Below are 18868 nucleotides of genomic sequence, written 5' to 3'. Positions count from 1 at the left end.
AAGTACGCCTGTTGTGTAATAAAGAATCTGACTAGCATTTGTCCCTGGTTCCTGGGACATACTCTAAATAGTTGGAATTTCCTGAGCAACTGGAAATATCTTTGATATTCATGAGTCCCTGGGTCCATATCTGAGTTATACTAACGAGATGCTAGCGCTGGAGCTGGCCACTCCAGAGATCCTGTGATTAGAGGCTTGGGGCTCTGAGCGGGGTGAAATGAGTGGACCTCATCCAGGGAGGGGAGCAAAGCTGGAGAACAAATAATCACACAGCCGAAGAGTCATCATGCCTGCACAGTGAAACCCACTGAAAACTCTGGACATCAAAGCTCCAGATTTGGTGAAGATCCCTGGCTTGTCAATGCATGGATGCATCCAGAGAGACACATCCTGATTCCACAGGGTGAAGGCAGGAAAGCTCCATGTCCAAGACCCTCCCAGACCTCGCCCTACGTGTCTCCTCATTTGACTGGTCCTGCCTCGCATCCTGTATGATAAAACAATCATCTTAAACATAGAACTTTCCTGAGTTCTGTGAGTCATTCTAGCAAATTGTCAAATCTGAAAGGGATGTGGGACACACACCCCCCGCCCCCAAATTTGTAGCTAGCTGCTCAGAAGTGTGGTCAGCCTAGGGCTGCATGAACCTGCAGTGGCGTCTGAAGTAACAGCTGCCTTGTTGGGGACTGCACGCTTCACTTAGGGAGCTGATGCTAATTCCGGGTGGTGAGCATCAGAATTGCACTGCAGCATTGCAACACCCATTCTCAATTCCTGAAACACAGGCCAGAAATAATCCCTTTAAGAAGCAAAGCTCTTGCAGCTGACTTGACTTCCCCCACCCCCAGCCCAGCTCCAACCCCAGGCTGAGAACTTCCACGGTCCAGTCTCAGCAGGAAACCACCTTGAATGGGCAGGCAGACGCAGTTCCAGAACAAGGCAGGCTTTCGGGTCGGTGATATAATTGAGGTATAAAAACTGCAATGGTCACACAAAGAGGGAGTCCAGTAATTGACTGAGAGACTCAGAATGGCTTCACAAAGGCTACCACAGCTGTGTGCCTTTCAACTTTAGAACCGGGGAGGGCAGGAGGGCATGAGAACAGCATGAGAAAAGGGTCAAATCACTGTGTCAAGCTTTATAACAATGAAAATCCTACCTGACTTTTATTACCTTCTTCCTATGTGCCTGAAATTGTGACTAAACTTATCATTTGGGTAACCCAATGAATCCTGAATCCTATGAGGGGGCATCTACTATCATACCCATTTTACAGGTGCGGATACTGAGACTTCATCCAAGAAACTGGATGAAGGCATCAGAGCTGGCAGTTCAGTGTAGCTGGAGAGGAGGAGGGTGAAAGGACATGGATAAAGTGTGAAAAGCCCTGGGTATCAGAAACCCAATTTTTTTTTCCTGCAGGCAGTGGGGAGCCACCAGAAGTGTGCATAGGAGGGAATAATATGACCGGAACCGTGGTTTCAAAAAATAAACTGTGGTAGCAGGAAAAGCATTCAAAACAGGGAGACTGGGTAGAGGACAGCGGTTGGATCACCAGCCAAATATGATGGGAACCGGAACCAGGGTGAGGACAGAGGGAATGAATGTGGGATGGGGGCATAAGGAAAGGAGGTAGAGGAGACGACAGAGATACATGGGGCTCAGGAGCCTGGGTGGACGGTGGGAAGAGCAGCCAGGAGAAGATGGCGCAGGCGTCCATACAGACCATCAAAAACACGTCTGCGTATACATCTCTCGGTATCGATGGTGCATTTACCACACTGCTCTTGGCGCTGCTGTGCAGTGCCTGAATTTGGTGGTGATCACACCCTTGATCCAATAACAGATCACAAAGCCAGATTTAAGGATGGAATTCAATACTGGCAGGTGACCATCTAACTCCACATCCCAGCTCTCTGGCCCCTGGCTGAGCACGGCCATCCCACTTCTCCACCCTCTCTGTGTGGTTGACCCGCACCTGCGTTGAAGGGATAATGAGCATCAGGGGAGCTGACCAGGGGTTTTTGTCTAAATGGCTTTTTAGACTGCCGAGCTGACGCAGAAGTATAGCAGGCCACCAGTCTGAGGATCACCCTGAGGCCATCACAAAGTACACAGGTCGAACTAGTTTTCTTTCGGCTCTTCTTAGGGTTCAACAGCAATGAGCAGACAAAGAGTGTGGAAAAGTAAACAGAAGCTGAAGTCGACACAGATCCCTCAAGGATTCCCCCCTAAGAAAAATGCACAGATAAAATTAATGCTGGGTTTCCAGCGCTGGAATAAACGGTCCTTGCCACTCAAACCTGGCCCCTCCCACAACTTCCTGTTTCCTGGTTCTGTCTGTGCCCCCTGACGAGGTTCCATGAGAAAGCCTGCAGAACTGTCACATTCATCAGCAGAACTTTAGAATCAGAAATCATCCTTTTACCAAGTCCTTGAACTGTTCCAGGCACTCAGCTCACAAATATTACCCTGGATCCCACTTCTCACACTGCAGCAAGCCTGCTGATGACAGGAGAGCAGAAACAGAAAGGAAAAGAAAAGAAATTCGACTTCCCGTTCCTCTGGAGACGGAGCTTGGAGGGGACCCCGAAGCTCCGGAGGATGAGGGTGAAGTGTGTGGCTATGTCTGCTTCTCTCTCACCCTTGACATTCCCAGGAACCACTCATCCTTTGAAGCGCTCATCTGAAAACGTTTAAAGAAGACATGCAGAAATGCACTCTCCCCAGGCCCTTGACACATAATCAATATCCCGTTAAGCACATACGTCTATATCTTGCATTAACCTTGCATTTCGATGTGATTTAGGAGATATTTGCTGTGCTTCATCTGCAGATCTCTTCTAATCTGACATGGCTCCCTAACAGATACATCATCATAGAGAGACGGAAACACTTCCCAACGTGGCAGAACCCAGCATGTGATTTGTAAACGTCGTCTTCTACAGTGATTTCAAAGGATACTAAAATTCATGAGATGTCATCAATGGTTCAATAAGATAGCTGACAATCAGATCATTCGCATATACACTGGAACCTTTTTATGTGGTTCAAATAGTCTCCCTCCCTCACTTTCAATCATCCAAAATAAAAAACAACTGTCATCCTCCCACACCAGATCCATGTGCAAAAGGTCTCATTTTTTCCTGCATAGTATGTAACTAAAAAGTCACACAAGGCGTATTATACCTGATGCAAACTAGAACTCCTACGTAGCACAGCATCCTTCCATAGAAACGGGTGCTTTTAACAATGTGACTTTTCTCCTCTCCTTAAGGGGAAAATGTGAAACAACAAAATTTTCAATTTATTATAAGAGCGGGGACTAGCATTTGGGTACTAATAGGTGTCCTCTGATGTGCTAAGCCTTACAAATATTTCCCCCACTTCACTTCTAAAAAAGTTCCTCTTAGGTAGAAATTATTATCCCATTTTACAGACTATAATTAAATCCAAAAGAAGCTAAACGAGCATCCATAAGAAATCTTGTAGAAAGGTATCATATTTTGAAACCAAGCCTGTACACAGTGAAAGGAAATGCCACCACGTTCATTTTGGATTGGCAAAGCGAGTCTGTTCCTTCTGTGTGAACACGTATCCCTGGGTGTTCAGACCTGGTGAAACCTGCCACCAGACCACCATTCAGGCTCCACAGGGCCTGCTCTCAAGCCACCTCCTCCAGGTGGCCCAACCTCTGTCTGCCTCCCCAGAAGGAGCCGTGTCGGGCGGCATCCTGAGCTGGGGGATGAGGCAGGGACCACACTCTGGGCTGCAGCATAACCATCACACTCACGGATGCCACCAATCTCTATGGAGCACAAAGGGCCCCGCTCTATGGATACAGGGCGAGCAAGACAGGTGTCCTCAGAGCCGGCCCTGCTGGAAGAGGGCATAGACAGGTGGGTGCGTGGTTCCTTCGAGGGATGGGGAAAGCTCTGATGGCTGAGCTGAGTCCTGAAGGATGACTGGGTATGGGGTAGGGTGTGCTTGGCACGGGCAGAGACAGGGAAAGCGGTGGCCATCTGAATCCATGAACTCACCGCACCATGGTGCACTTCCCGGCAACCTTCAATGCTCTCTGAGATGCGGGGCGTTAAGAACATAGAATGAAGCTAGAGCTTCTCAAACTTTTTTGGACCACCAATTCCAGTAAAAGCATTTTTCACATCATGATGCGGTACACACTCTCCACACACGACTGGAAAAACAGCATCTGCCAGAACAATACTCTAACTGCTCCTCGAATGCACACTTATACTTTCTCTCTTCTCTCCCTCTCTCTTTTTCCTTTAGTTCTGGATACAACCCTCTAGTGGGTGACAACCTACAGTGGGGAAAACATTGTTATAAACCTTTTAAAAGGCATGACTATCATGTCTTTGATATACAGCTGACCCTTGAACACGACGTGCTTGAACTGTGTGGGCCCACTCATACACAGATTTTTTTTTCGATAAATACTGTGGTCATAATCCTACCTGAGGTTATCTGAATCCTCGGATATGGAGAGGGTGGGCCGTGGGATTGAGAAGCCTCAGATTTTGGTATCCGAGGCGGGGTCCTGGAACCAGTCCCTTGAGGATACCGAGGAATTTCCTCTTATGCCTTCTATTCTGTTTCCCCTCCCCCTCACCCCTCGAAAAAGTACTGCCGAGGAAATACGAGCATGACGGTTTCCTAAAGGTCCACTACATGCCAGAAACTGGCCTGGAACCCTGGCATGCACTGTCTCAGTAACCCTCCCATGGCCCCGTGGGCTAAGCATTACTGCTCCCATTTTACAGATGAAGAAACTGAAGCTCAGTGATCAAGAGGCTCGCTCGGTAGACCGTGATGGAACCAGGCTCAAATCCAGTTCTGTCTTACTTCAAAACTCCAATCAGCCCCTTGGGCCTTTCATGAAAAACTCTTAGGTTAATTAAGGCTAACTTAATAGCAAGAATTTCCTAAGTCCCCTTGAGATAACTCAAGCCCTTGGAGTGTTATCGAACCAGGTTTGGGAGGCCTAAGCGGAGATAAGGGGACTACATGGTGGAAAACCTCTCGGGTTTAAATTTCATTTCTTTCCATGTCCTCTGAGGACCCCTTGGTAAAGGCACTGATGGGGAGGGACCAACAGAGAAATGCTAAGTGAGAGCTACTGGGGCACTGGCCTAGATAACCACCCCTAGGCAGGCTGGCTGACGAAGCTGACCATTCTGAGTGGCCCATGATCAGGTGCACCTTGCACAGCATCTTCCAGGCTGCAGATAGTCAGTAAATATTCACAAGACAGGAGGCTAACACAGGCAGAGCGAAAGTCAACACGGGGCACAGCTCCCTGTGGTTTATTTTTAAATTGTTCCAAAATTATGTTAAGTGAAACTGTTTAGTGAGATGGAATCTTCTTTGGAAGGATACTTAAACACATTTAGCACTGGCGCGTGTGTTCTTTCAGCCCCCTAATTGAAGATACATTTGACTCAGATACAAGGGATATTAAACATGGGCAAGCCAGGACAAATGTTGAGCCCCCCAAAAACAATTTCTGCAAAAGTGATGATTTGGGGAAATGACTGGCAATGTTCCACTAAGCGATTGCACCATAAACTGGTCCCTCTCTGACCTAAAATAACTTGATGGTTGGTGACAGCACATTAACTGGCCAGTCATTGACATTGCTATTTCTAAGTGATGACATGTCTCAGAATATTTTAAGAACTGATGTATTTTTTTTACACACACATAATAAATGCAATTCTGACACTTACACACAATAAATTAAATTATTTATTTGACAAATGACCTTAGGGGTTATATTCTTTGTGGGCCTTGTTGGGTAGCAATGCATTTGTGGTTTAACTTGGCATACCAATTCCCATACGAAGATGAGCTATGTTTTTTGTCTAATCAGCTAGTGTTATTTTCCCAGCACCTCTTAGTAATAAAAATATTGCCAAGTTCTCTTTTCTCTGCAAGTTTCATGATGGAAAAAAAAATTCTGAATGTGCAAAAGAATCCACTGCCTGCTGATGAAACGTACAGGCTTATGAAAACATGGCATGTCCTCAAGTAGATCAGTCTGTTTTTAAATATTTTAATAGGGCACACTGCTGCATTAGGAACTAAACGTGTATTATGTCTAATCTTACATCTAGTATGTACTATACTTTGATCATTCTATCAAAAGATCAAAATTTAAATATTATGTAAATTATATTTTATACATGTTCTCCTTTGCATGAAATCAAACAGAAAACTTGTTTCTGCTCTAAACACATGAGAATATAAACAACCAACATATTTAAACCGAAGAAAATACGCACTACTTCATTCCATTAAAAAAAAATGCCCCTGGGTATTGATTAAAGTAAAAAACCTTTATGTTTTCTTAAAATAATCCTAAATGTCTGTTTATGCTTTCAAATTTTTACGCATATTTTAATATTCATTTTAAAGGTTCTTAAGTTTAATGATGTATGTTATTTTCACAAGAAATGCTTGAGGACTTAAGTCCTCTTCCTGAAAACTCAGAGAGGTTATGTAACACAGTAGGAATGACAACAGAAGTTAAAGAACTGATACTGAATCTCCAATAATCATGAGAAGCTGTCATTTTCATAACAACTAAATGTAAACTATGAATCTTAATTGGATCCTGGTTTTTAAAAAAAACACAGCTATAAAAGACATTCTTAGGACAATGAGGGAAACGTGAACATAGACAAGATTTTTAAACTTATTATGAAAATTTTGTTTATTTTCTTAAGTGTGATATTAATTTTGTATGTGTGATACACATTTGTATATATGAAAGTTTTCACAATAAAAAGTTGCAGGTGGGGAAGAACTGTCATTTTCATTTAAGTACATATGTATATTGACTCCCGAGCCAAACTGGATGCAGATAAAATATTGCTTCACATGGACATAGAATGTTTCATTTTCCTGTAGCAGTATGCTTCAGAGAATCAATTTTCCACCACTGACCCAGAGAAATTATGGCAACCCTTCTGGCCAAGACCAAGGGGAACAGCTGACTGACACACACCACTCGATTTAGGGCAGAGGCGTCAGGATCCCCAGAGGGTAATCCACGCTGACCAGCAAATTTACATGGCAGCCTGTGCCCTTGGAAAAATAAGGGTTGGGAATAGGGGCCTTCCAGACTGGAACCTTCACAGCAGCCAGAACTTGCAACTTTGCCAGGATCGTTTTCTGGGAGACAGCATCTATCAAGCTATGACATGAACGTAAAGCTAAATTAAACAAATTTAAACCACCAGCTCTACTCATTCACCCACTCAAGATGGATTCCTGTCTTCCTCTGTCTCCCTGCTCAATAAATTGGACTACCAGGTTCAACAGTAAGCAAAAAATCTGAGATGCTATCCTAAAAACTCAACTTAAACCTAGTAACAAAGCACTAAAATTATGTAAGAAATTTTAGAGAGAAAATCTGTAAGCATTCCATTTAGACATACTAAAGTGTTAAAAATAAGACTCAGACCTAGAAACAACATAGCAGAATGTTTCCCATCTACATATAGAGGGTTTTTTTTGTTTTGTTTTGGGATCTAAATCTTTATAGTTCTGGGCACCAGTTCACTCTGAAGTCAGAAGGCAAACCAGCCATCCATGACTTGCCGCAGAATCTGATACTTTAACTGGAGTGAACTGAAACTCAGCAGTAAGCGTTGAATTTTCAAGTGGCCCGATGCAATCAAAGACTCCAATTACACTCCTTTTTTCTGTCCTTTTATTTTTATCATCTCTTTTTCTCCCTTATTCAATTCGTTATCTATATGTATGTGTATATGTTTCTGTATGTGTGTATATATATACATACACATATACATACATTATACATACATATTTGTTGCTGTCTTCACTTTTTCTTTTTCTCCTGTCTTTCTTCATTCTCCCAACTCTGCCAAGCCTACCAGAGCAATCCAAAGGCACTGTTATTACCTGGTTAAACTTCAGGCTATGAAGCTATAAAGAATCCTGATGCAGCCCATGAAACTTCATGGAATTAGGCCATAGGTTGGAAGAATGGTTCACTTTCCTTCAACCAAAGAACAATTATCCTGTTTATGAGGTATTGGGATGGGGGGGGGGGTCTTTCGCTTCTAGTTACAGCCACCTGCCTTTGATCTTTAACCAGTCATCTATACCTCTCTTTAAGACAAGCAGGAGACCTTGACACTTGGAATCTCATTTATTGCTTCATGTTTTCCTAGTAAGAAGCACAGTATAGGAAGGCTGAAAACATCAATGGTTTGGGACTATCTCCAAACTTCACTTTTCCAAGTCCAGAATTCTGTGACACCGTTTTCTGATTTCTTGAAAAGATTCTGGTCTATTTGTAAACACTAAGCTAGGACTGAAGGAAATACAAAGAGTTTTTTTTTGTAAGTTATTTGCTAGAGAGGTATGAGCGCATTACATTTGTTTACCAAAAATATACTGTCTATGAAAACTCACTCCCATGAGCAAAGCGTGCATTAACCACAGGTCTCCATCTCCAGGAGACCTGAATGAACCTCCTTCAAAAACTCCAGGGAGAATGAACCTCTGGCAATGTTCCAGCCGGAAGGCTGGGGAGCCTCTGCCACCTCCAGGCGAGATAAGCCCCCACAGGGAAACTGGGAAGAAGGCGGCTATACAATCAGGGCCAAGAGCCCACAGCTGAAAACAGTCTGGGTGGGAGGAGGCTCAAAAAGTGGAGAAGCACCACGTAACCAACCTGCACAAAACAGGGGCCCCCCAAATCTGGCCTGGCAGAGCATCCCTCTGACAAGCACACCCCGGGAAACTTCAGCCTTAGGCTGGCTTCCCGTAGCCCCGGGGTGACTTCCCTGGTCACCAAGGCAGTGCACACATGTTTGCCTCACCTTCAAAACAACTACTTTAGTTCTTTCCTTAATATCATTCCTTATAATGTGGTATTCATCCCACCCCACCCCAAAAAAGAGCAGAGAAACACATGCCAAGGGCAGCCAGGCAGCCACCTGGAAGCACTGGCCAATGCTCACCACTGGCAGCTCTAGGAGAGATCGGAGCCCCTTTCTGAGGCTTATTCTCTCAATGCCTCAGTTTCTGTGTCTGACAAATGGGGATGATGACAGTACTACCTCTAAGTTGTAGTCTGTAACGATTAAATGAGTCAGTACGCATAAAATGCTTAGAACAAGGCCTGGCCCACCTTAAGCATAAATGCAAGCTAATCGCTACTATTATGAGCTGGAAGCATGCCTCCGAGAGAACAGCCTACCAAAAAAGCTTTCTTTAATCCCCACCAACAGACCTGCTACTTCCCAGCTGGAAATACCCCATGTCTCAATTCTCTGGTTCCCTATTTAAGCTCCAGCATCCAGAGTGGTCTCAGCAAAGACCAAGGGAGCAAGACTCCTTTCTCTAAATAAGTAGGTTCTGACAGAAAATTGCAAAATGGCCACATTTTGCAATTTTGATTATGATTAAAATGGAAACTGACACGTGAATAAAATGCAAATCTATCTGATATGCATTTCAGAACCCACATGTTCTCAGTGTGGAAGTTCTGCAGCTTCTAACAAATGTCCCTAACTGCAACACTGTGAAACTAAAGAACGAACCTTCTGGTTGAAGACACACAAATTACCCTACACATTAGGAAGACGTAAACGCAATGACCTTCAACAAAGTACATGGCCCAGAGTATGAGGCATAAACAGGTAACTGGGCGCTGCCACACCTGGGAGACACAGTAAGCCGAGTCTTCAGAACAGGCAGAGCCACTCACTGTCACGCTCTGAGGCTGTGCCACACCTGGCACACGATGTTGACAATACTTACGCATTACAATAGGGCTTCTTTTCATAGCCTTTGTAGTTGTTCATATTGAGAGCCATCTTGCAGACTTCACAATGGAAACATCCTTTATGCCAATACTGAAAAAAACAAATGTTTAAAATTTTAGTACAAAGCCGGTTCTTTTCAGGATGGGTACAGAAAGGAGACTTTTTTAGTGCATCACAAGTTCCCATTTCTGAAAATACTACAACAAAACGATTGTAGGTATCAGTGGACGTTTGCCTGCTGTCAGTAAAGGTAAAGCAGGTAGTCATTAAAACTGAGTTTTAAGTGAATCCCCATCACAACATGCAGACTCGGATGGAAGAAATGCCAAGAGCTGTACCCACACTACACTCCTAGAAGCAGCCAAAAAAGGAATTCTGCTCTTGGTTAATGGAGAAAGGGAGCCTGTGAAGTGGCTTCAAAAGGAAAACGAATCCAGTTCCGAGTGCCAACACTGTTTTTAGGATCTGGATAAACATATGTCCGCCGGAAGTCAAGCAACTCGAGGTGGCAGGAGGCGCACGATGTAAGTACCCCGAGCCCCCTGTTCCCGTACAGCTTCGACTACATTGTGGGAAAGGTGGACTCTGTCCGGGATGACTGTAGGGATGACGAGGTGCTCCTAAAGACCATTTGTATAACCGCATGCAGATTTCACAGACAGAGCTCCAGCCCTCAGCGGCTCAGGATAGCGCCAGGGTCTCTCGCCCAGGCCGTTCAACTCCATCCACGCCCGGGAAGGGCAGGGGAGCGGGGCCGCAGGGGCCGGGCTGAAGCCGCTTCCGCTGGAATTCCCCAGCCGGGTGGATTAGCCCCCTGTGGGTCCGGCTCGCTGCGCTCAGCCCAGGCTCTCCGGCGGGGATTATTCTTAGCAATGCGGCAGCGGCCGCCCCATGACATATTAATTACTATTTGCCTCTCCACCTCGCCGCCGTCATGGGAGGTGCTGGGGCGGGGGTGAGGTGGGGACGCGGGCGGAACCTTGGCGTGGGGGTGCGGGACAGTGAGGGGCAGGAGGGGGCACGGCTGACAGAACCGCCCCTGGGGGCCCAGCCCCGGCTCTCCGGGCCGCGCGCCGCGCTCAGCCTGGCGCCCTCCGCAGCCGTTCTGCCGCTGGCGGCGCAGCCCCGCACCCCCGCCGCCCGCACCCCGACGAAAGCGCTTCCCGGTTCCAACAACACGGTCGCCAAGCGTGCTCTCCGACACTCCTGCGGGCGTCTTCCTTCTCCTGCCCTCACCCGGTGCCAATACACATACACACGCGGGCGCACAGACCCACTCTTCTTCCACCCCAGACGCCAAAACTTCTCCGAGCAGGTGCAGCCCAGCGCCCGCAGGTCCGGGCTGGCCCGGCGCCCCCTCGCTCACCTTATCCAGACAGTTGACTTTCTCCGTGGGATACACGACTTTTCCGCAGCGGGCGCACTGGGGGTTCATTGTCGCGGTTCCCGGGGGCGGCGGCTGGGCGGCGGCGGCTGGGGGCTCCAAGGAGCCTCTGTGACATCCCCCGGCGAACCCCGCACCGCCTCCGGGCAGGCTGGAGGGCGGCAAGCGGCCGGGCGCCGGGGTCTGGAGTCGGCGCGGGGCCCGGGGCGAGCGGATGGCGGGGCGCGTTGGGAGGCGGCAGAGGCGCGGGTGGGTGCGCAGCGGGGCCTGGCGCCGGGGGGCGGCCGCGCTCTCGGGCTCCGGCTCGGGCTCCGCGCCGCTCGCTCTGCGTCGCTCGCACTCCAGGTACCGGTGACTCACACAGACACTCGCTCCCGCCCCTCGCGCTCTCTCGCTTCCCCGCCTCGCCGCCGCCGCGCAGGCCAAACCCACCGGCGCGCCCGGACCGGAGTGGCAGGGAACGAGCACGTCGGGCCCCCGGGGAGGGCGGGCGAGGCGGGGGAAGGGGAAGGGGGAGGGCAGAGACCCGGAAAGCTCCTCAGACAGCGCGGGCTGCGACCGGGAGGCCTGGAGCGAGCCTCGGCCGCTGCCGCAGCGGTGGCGACCACGGGGGCGGCGGCGGCGGGGACGGGGAGCGCTGTGGGCGGAAGACTCAAACCTGCGCAGTCCCCGTCTCCCTCCTCCCCTCTCTCCTGCCCCCGCCGACTGCACCCCCGCTCCCAGGCTGACTGATGCACCTGGTACCCAAAGGTCACGGGGAGCCTGGCGCGGGGAGCGGCGGGCCCAAGCCCCACGCAGCGCCCAGTTCCCGGGCGGAGGCTGGTCCGGGCGCGCGCAGCGACGCGCTCGGGCCCGGGAGTCGGAGGACTCGCGGGAAACCCGGAGACTCAAGTGCCTGCGGCGCCCGGGGCCGTGCGGCGCCCCCTCCCACTCGCCTCCTCGGAGAGAAAGCTTCCCCCGGGTGCCTGAGCGAGGTCCTCGGACCCTGGATGGGAAGAGACTTCTCTCACTGCCCCCCACCCCTCACCCCTGCACTTTTTATATCCATTCTTGGAGAACGATTGGTTACTTTAGGCCCAAATTAGCCTTTCTTGATTAATAAATGGTCATCGTTCATTTTGGTGTGGGGGGGTGTGTATACACACTGTTTTTTTTTTAATTAAGCACCATAGGGTCTACGAAAAGTTCTTTGCCTACATTAAGGGAAGCGATTACAAACTCCTAACCAAAGGGGCCAAAAAAACCAAGCTGAAGTCTGAGGGTAGGATGGAACCAAATAAACGGAATAGGAATTGGGTTTTATTTTTAATAAGGTTATTGGACTCGCTTTGTACAAAAGGCAGCAGAATGGAGCTACACAGCCTGAGTTCAAAGCCCAACCCTGACATTTACTGTCATGTGACTTGATGCAAATACTTAGCGTCTCTATGCCTCAATTTTCCAATCAGCAAAATGGGGGTAACATAGCGCTACCAGACAGCTCCTGTCCTCCTCATGTGAGTATTATGAGTCAGCAGTTCTGAAGTGTTTCAACCTGCCTGGCTCTTGGTAAGCACTACCTAAGTGTCAGCTGGGATTATCATAGTTATAATGACTATGGTTATAGTTATAACCATGTGAGCAAGCACATTCCTTTGCTAGCACACAGATTAAGACTCAGTGATGCCACATAGCAGCTACGGTGACAAATATTTGTCTTTTTTTTTTTTTAAATCAGAGTTGCAGCTTTTCATGAAGAAAGAAAGCTATTGATTTCTGAGCTTCTCAGGCAGGCTGCACTGATGACATCATTCACCGTGACGCTGTGCTGCTTAACTTTTCAAAAGAGATCATTTCTTTAAAAGAGATCATTTCTTGAACCAGTCTTTGCCCTGCTCACAAGTCTGCCTCAAAAGCAAATAAAACAGTAATTTGCTGTCAGAGAGGATCAGTTGTCATTTAAAAACACCTAAGAGCTATTAAAAATGCTTAAGACCATGGGTGAAAGTGGAGGATTTTATGCTAAGTGAATAAGCCAAAGGCAAATACTGCATGGTGTCACTTATATGTGGATTCTTAAAGGAAAAAAAAGTGGAACTTACAGAAAAAATAAAAAGTGGTTGCCTGAGGCTGGGCAGTGAAACAGGGAGAGGTTGGTAAATGGATACCAACCTTCAGTTACAAGATGAATAAGTTCTGAGGATCTAACATATAACGTGGTGACTATGGTTAACACAATATTGTATAATTAAAATTTGCTTAGAGAGTAGAACTTTAATGTTCTATCAAAAAAAAGGGGGAGAAAATATGAGAGGTGATGGATGTGTTAACTCCATGGGGCAATTCCTTTCATAATGTATACATACATCAAATCATCATGTTTTAACTTTAAATATCTTACAACTGTATTTGTCAATTATACCTCAGTAAAACTGGGGAAGGAGAAGGACCTACACTGAATATTTATTCTTTCAAAAAAAAGGAAAGAAAAGAAATTCTTGAGGAAAACAGTATACGATCATCTGAAAGACAGTAATATTTTTAGCATTTAGATTTTCCTATGTGTAGTTCATAAAATACAGTTTAAAGATCCTTTTGCCTTTTTTAAATGGTAAGCAAAAAGTTCTGAGGAAGCATGACAGTGATGTGCGACATTTATAGCTGATTTATCAGATCTTTTAACTATGAATTATATAATTTCTTAGCCAACCAGCACCTACCACAATGCCTGACACATAGTAGGTACTAACAAAATGTTTGTTGAAAGTATGAATAAGACAAGTGAACATTAAGATTAGAATTAGCTATGATGTTTTATTCTCTCAAAAGTAAACAGTGAATACTCAAGTTATATTTTCCTCTCATACATGTTTTTCTTACTATTTTCATTTTCTGCATGAAATTGGCTTCTAAACTTCTTAGTGCCATTTTACTGATGTAAGAAGAATTTTAATACCATCTTTCTTTAAAGAGCTTCTTTATTTCAAAATTCTAAGTATTGTAAACCGAGAATTGGCAGAAACCTGTCATCTGGTCCAGCCTTCCTCTTTCAAGCAGATGAATGATTTAATTATCCGCTAAGGAGAACTTTTGCCCCTTTTGTGTCTTTTTCACTTGACTGGCCAAGAAATCGATCCTTATGGTAACTATACCCCAATATCTCTATTTCAATTAAAGCCTTTTCTGCTGGCTTGGAAATCCGCAGATATAAAGAAAAACTTACCATCATGACCTTATGGAAAACATTTACATACTTCAAAAGTTTAAATTTTTCTTCAGTTGAAATTCCCAGATCTGTTTACTTTTACTTCTGGGACCTATTTACATAGAACCTATTGAAGTCTCTGTAATTACCTTTATTGTTTAAGCTACATAAATTGAACTCCAAATTAAAATCCTTAAAGAGTAATTAATATTACAAAAGGCCAAATAGTGGTTTTGGCAAACAGTGGATGCAGAGTGTAGTGGATTGTATCATTGGTTCACAATTTTATGTTCCCTTCCAGCCTGGCAACCCTTTCTGTAGGCAGAGTGTATTTCCCCACTGCAGTGACACTGAGCTGGATCATGTGACTTCCTCTGGCCAATGGAATTCCAGTAGGCATGACATAGGTCATAGCAGAGCAGAAGCTTTGCGTGGCTTGCCTTTGTTCTACCCCCTCCTTGAGCTTTGGCACCTGGCTGTAAGAATAGCATATTCCAGGGGGCTGGCTGCTCCTTTGACTTTTGTCCAGGAATTTGAAGACCTGTCTAGCCAACGATTTCAGTAAGCTTACCTATGCCCAGCAGAGCCACAGCAAGCCCGCAACACTCACATAATGGGAGTGAGAAATAATTCTTTCTGTGAGCCATTGAAACTTGGCGGGTTGTTTTTACTGCAGCAAAAGCTGACTGATACACCAATGATGAGAACTAAAGAGAAATTCTTTCTACTTCATTACCAACTAATGGATTTATTTACATACAAGTTTCAGTATGGCTTTTTTTTTCCTAAAAGGCATGTTAGAAGTATAGCAGCCAATAAGGCATCATTCTTGTTACTAATTAATAAATGATTCATTGTCCCATTACACAAAGTTTATTCTGTGCCTTGTATTTGTCAGACATTGTGTAAAATTGTGTACATTTTTCCAGTTGGCTCAAATTCACCACTGAGGCAAGTTTTCCCAGCCAACAACTTTGGTAGGTGAAACTAAAAGAAAATGGTAAATTTGAGCTCACAATTTCATTTGCCAGCTATGTAGAAGCCTTAGCCTCGTGAAGTATTTCTCTGAAGATTGTAAGCACTTCAGAGAAATTATCTCATTTACTGTTATAGTACCACTGCCAGTCAATGAGGACATGTAAAATAAAAACATTAAGGGAAATTCAAGATTCAGAAGCTGTTATAGAAACAATTACTTTCATCCATCCATTCAAAATATAATTATTGGTAGGCAAAATGTTAGGTACAAGAAGAGACAATGGAGAATAAGGCACTTATAATAAAGTCTAGCAAGACAGGTAAGCAAGCAATGAATTACAATATAGTGTGATAAATGCTCTAAACTGAAACTCTGCCTCAGACACCATGGAAGAAAGAGGAAGAACTTCTAACTCAGCTGGGAAGTCACAAAAATGCTACCTAGAGGCAGTGGTCACTACACTTCCTACCAGGAATGAGCTGGTGCCATTTGCCCAAGAATAGCACCGCTAAAGTGAGGGGGCTAGGGTAGTTAGCCCATTTGTTCCTGTTTTAGGGATGGAATTATTATGCTTTTACACACGTGCTGAAATTTTACTTATATGACTTTCACATCCCCTCCCAACGTAGCATAGCAACAAACTTCAGATAATAATTTCTCTTTTTTCCAGTATTATTGAGATATAACTGACATGCACATAACACCACATATTGACCTGACTTACATATATTGTGAAATGATTTCTCCATAGAAATACTTCTTGACAGATACACATCTCATCAAAATAAGATCCACCACATCTCTAATTTGCCAAAAACATTTGTAGATATCAAGTCATCATAAGTTTGACCCAAATATTTTAGGATTTGGAAAGAGGGAGAAGAAAGGCAGGAGGAGCAGCAACACCTTGTTCAGGTCCTCACGAAACTGAGCCCCTCAATGAAGGACAAGACAGACCTTCTGTGGTAGGCAAGGCAATGGCCCCTCAAAGACGATGTCCACATCCTAATACCCAGAACCTGTGAACGTGTCACTTTCCATGGCAAAAGGGATTTTGCAGATGTGATTGAGTTAAGGATTTTAAGATGGAAAGATAATCCTAGATTATGCCAGTGGACCAATGTGATTACAAGCATCTTAATAAGAGGGAGGCAGGAGGATCAGAGTCAGAAAACAAGATGTGACAAAGGAAGCAGAGGTCAGAGAGAGATTTGAAGATGGGGAAGGGGCCACAAGGCAAAGAACGTAGGCAGCCTCTGGAAGCTGGAAAAGGCAAGGTAGCAGATTCTTCTCCCTGGAACACAGCCCAGAAAGGACACAGCCCTGTCAACATCTTGATTTTAGGACTTCTGACTTTCAGAACTGTAAGATAATAAATGTGTGTTATGTTTAGCCAATAAGTTTACGTTGTTACAGCAGCAATAAGAAAGTAATACACCCTCTATGTGTGAATTCTGTTCTGTCTCTAGGAGCACAGTGAGTGCCAGGACTGCTAAAAGAAGCAGCTGGAAGTCAAGTTGGCTAAAGTTCTTCATCACTGTTGTCTCCAACAGAGAGATCCTAAAGCAAAGTGGTTAAAACACAGCACACATTCATTCTCTCGCCTCCATCCTAAAGGACTTATTTCACTGGCAGTCTTCAGATAATTGCCTCACTCCTCCATTTAATTCTTCACATGTAGATACAAATATTCTGGGTGGCTCAAAAAGTCAGCATACTTCTCTCCATCTCCCTCTCTTCCTCTTTAGAGTAACTCAGTGAGTAATATCTGTATCTTCCCAACCAGAACCCTAAAAATCAACCCAGACTCCTCCCTCTCTTCCTAACCAACTCTGTCCAGTTACCCAATCCTGTCAACTTTATCTCCAGAAGAGTTTATGGATCTGTCTCCATAACCGTTGCCACTGCCTGAGCTTAGCAATTTATCGTGTCCACCTTGGATTGTTCCATAACAGCCCTCTAAGAAGTCTTATTATCATAAAAGATGAAGAAGGACTCCAGAATTGTGGGAAAGTAGATTTCTATTGTTTAAGCCACCCGCTGTATGGTATTTTGTTACAGCAGTCTGACATAACTAATAACTACCTCAACACGACTTACGGTCAATTAAGAACTACCCCAAGTTCTCGGGGTGGGGAGAGGGCCAAATGGGGGATGGCGGTCAAAAGGTATAAACTTCCAGTTATAAAACAAATAAGGCCTGAGGGTGTAATGCACAGCATGGTGACTGCAGTTAATAATGCTGTATTGCATATTTAAAAGTTGCTGAGAGAGTAGATCTTAAAAGTGCTCCTCAAATAAAATTTATAACTGTGCACGGTGACAGACGCTAACTAGTCTCATCGTGATGATCATTTCACAATATATACAAATGTCAAATCATTATGTTGTATGCCTGAAATGCATATAATATTATATACCAATTATAATTCAATAAAAAATAAAAAGGTTGCTGTCTGCCACTAAAAAATTAACATACTAAATAAATTAATTATGAATTAGATCAAGACAAATGTTCTTCTTGCTCAGTTAAAAAAATAGTGCTAGAAAAAAAGATTTTTTTAAAAATTCCTTTGTCAACTGAAGAAAAAAATGTACAATGAGAGAGTTGTGAGTTACGTTTTATTTGGGGCAAAATGAGGACTAAAGTCTGGGAAACAGCCTATCAGAAAGCTCTGAGGAACTGCTCCAAGAGGTCGGGAAGTTCAGCACTAATCATGGTCTTAGTGAAGGTGGTACGTGCCGTCAAGCACATATTTTGGCAGAGGCTTGGTGCTAGTCATGAAGAGCAGGTGTCATCCTCAATAATTTCAGTGCTTTTCTAGTTATGAGAAGATGCCAGGATCTGGACTGAAAACAATCTTCCCCTGAAAATATCCAACTATCCAAAGGCCTGTTCTGCCAGTTTTTCCCAGAGCACAGAGAGCCTTGTTCCTGACCCCCACCCTGAGCTCCTTTCAGGGTGTGTTGAAGGTCAGCGACTGCAGAGGCTGGTGACCACATCCTTGTAGAGGCAGCTGGCAAGTGACAATTTTTATTTGACACCTTATAGTAAGTTCTTATACTTTTTACACCAAAGCCCTGACTCGCTAATTAGCACCAATTCTGAACTTCATAGGAAAGTAGATTTCTAACCTGCTTGGCAAGAATTGCAATTATGTTCAGTGACAAATTAAGGGATCATCCCCTTCTTAACACGTAAGCAAATAAAATTTAATAAGTTTAAAGAGTAATATCAAATTATACGGTTTAGGAGCAGTTGATGAAAGATTGTTTTAAGAATTTAAAAAGACTAGGGTTAGAGTAGCTTGGTTACAATTCTGTGTGGACCTAAAAGAAAGTGGGAGCAGAAAGGGGCTGGAAAGTATCAAAAACTCAAAGCTATTTTAGGGGAGACAGGAGACCCTAACTCTACAACTTCTGCAAAATAAAGGTGGTGTTTCCTTTAGACTCTGGTTACATGAAAAAGAAAGCCACTCAAATATTCTCGATGAGAG

General features: G+C 44.8%; 1 protein-coding gene across 2 annotated transcripts in view; it reads right to left on the bottom strand.

Annotated features, from left to right (window-relative positions):
- Window positions 1-12081, bottom strand: part of NEBL (nebulette) — a 310669-nt gene extending 298588 nt beyond the window's left edge. Inside the window, exons 1-2 of one of the 2 annotated variants that reach the window (XM_072955282.1) lie at window positions 11191-12081; window positions 9820-9914 (exon numbers count right to left, since the gene is read on the bottom strand). In XM_072955282.1, coding sequence (XP_072811383.1) covers window positions 9820-9914; window positions 11191-11259 — 164 coding nt within the window. In that variant the 5' untranslated portion in view covers window positions 11260-12081. The remainder of the gene's footprint in view (window positions 1-9819; window positions 9915-11190) is intronic. The other variant, XM_072955279.1, reaches the window with a different exon arrangement.
- Window positions 12082-18868: the final 6787 nt, after the last annotated feature.

The sequence above is a fragment of the Vicugna pacos genome, chromosome 35 (assembly GCF_048564905.1).
Source record: "Vicugna pacos chromosome 35, VicPac4, whole genome shotgun sequence".
NCBI classification, from domain to species: Eukaryota; Metazoa; Chordata; class Mammalia; order Artiodactyla; family Camelidae; genus Vicugna; species Vicugna pacos.
The sequence above is the reverse complement of the archived record's forward strand: the minus strand, read 5'-3'. Positions and strand labels throughout refer to the sequence as shown.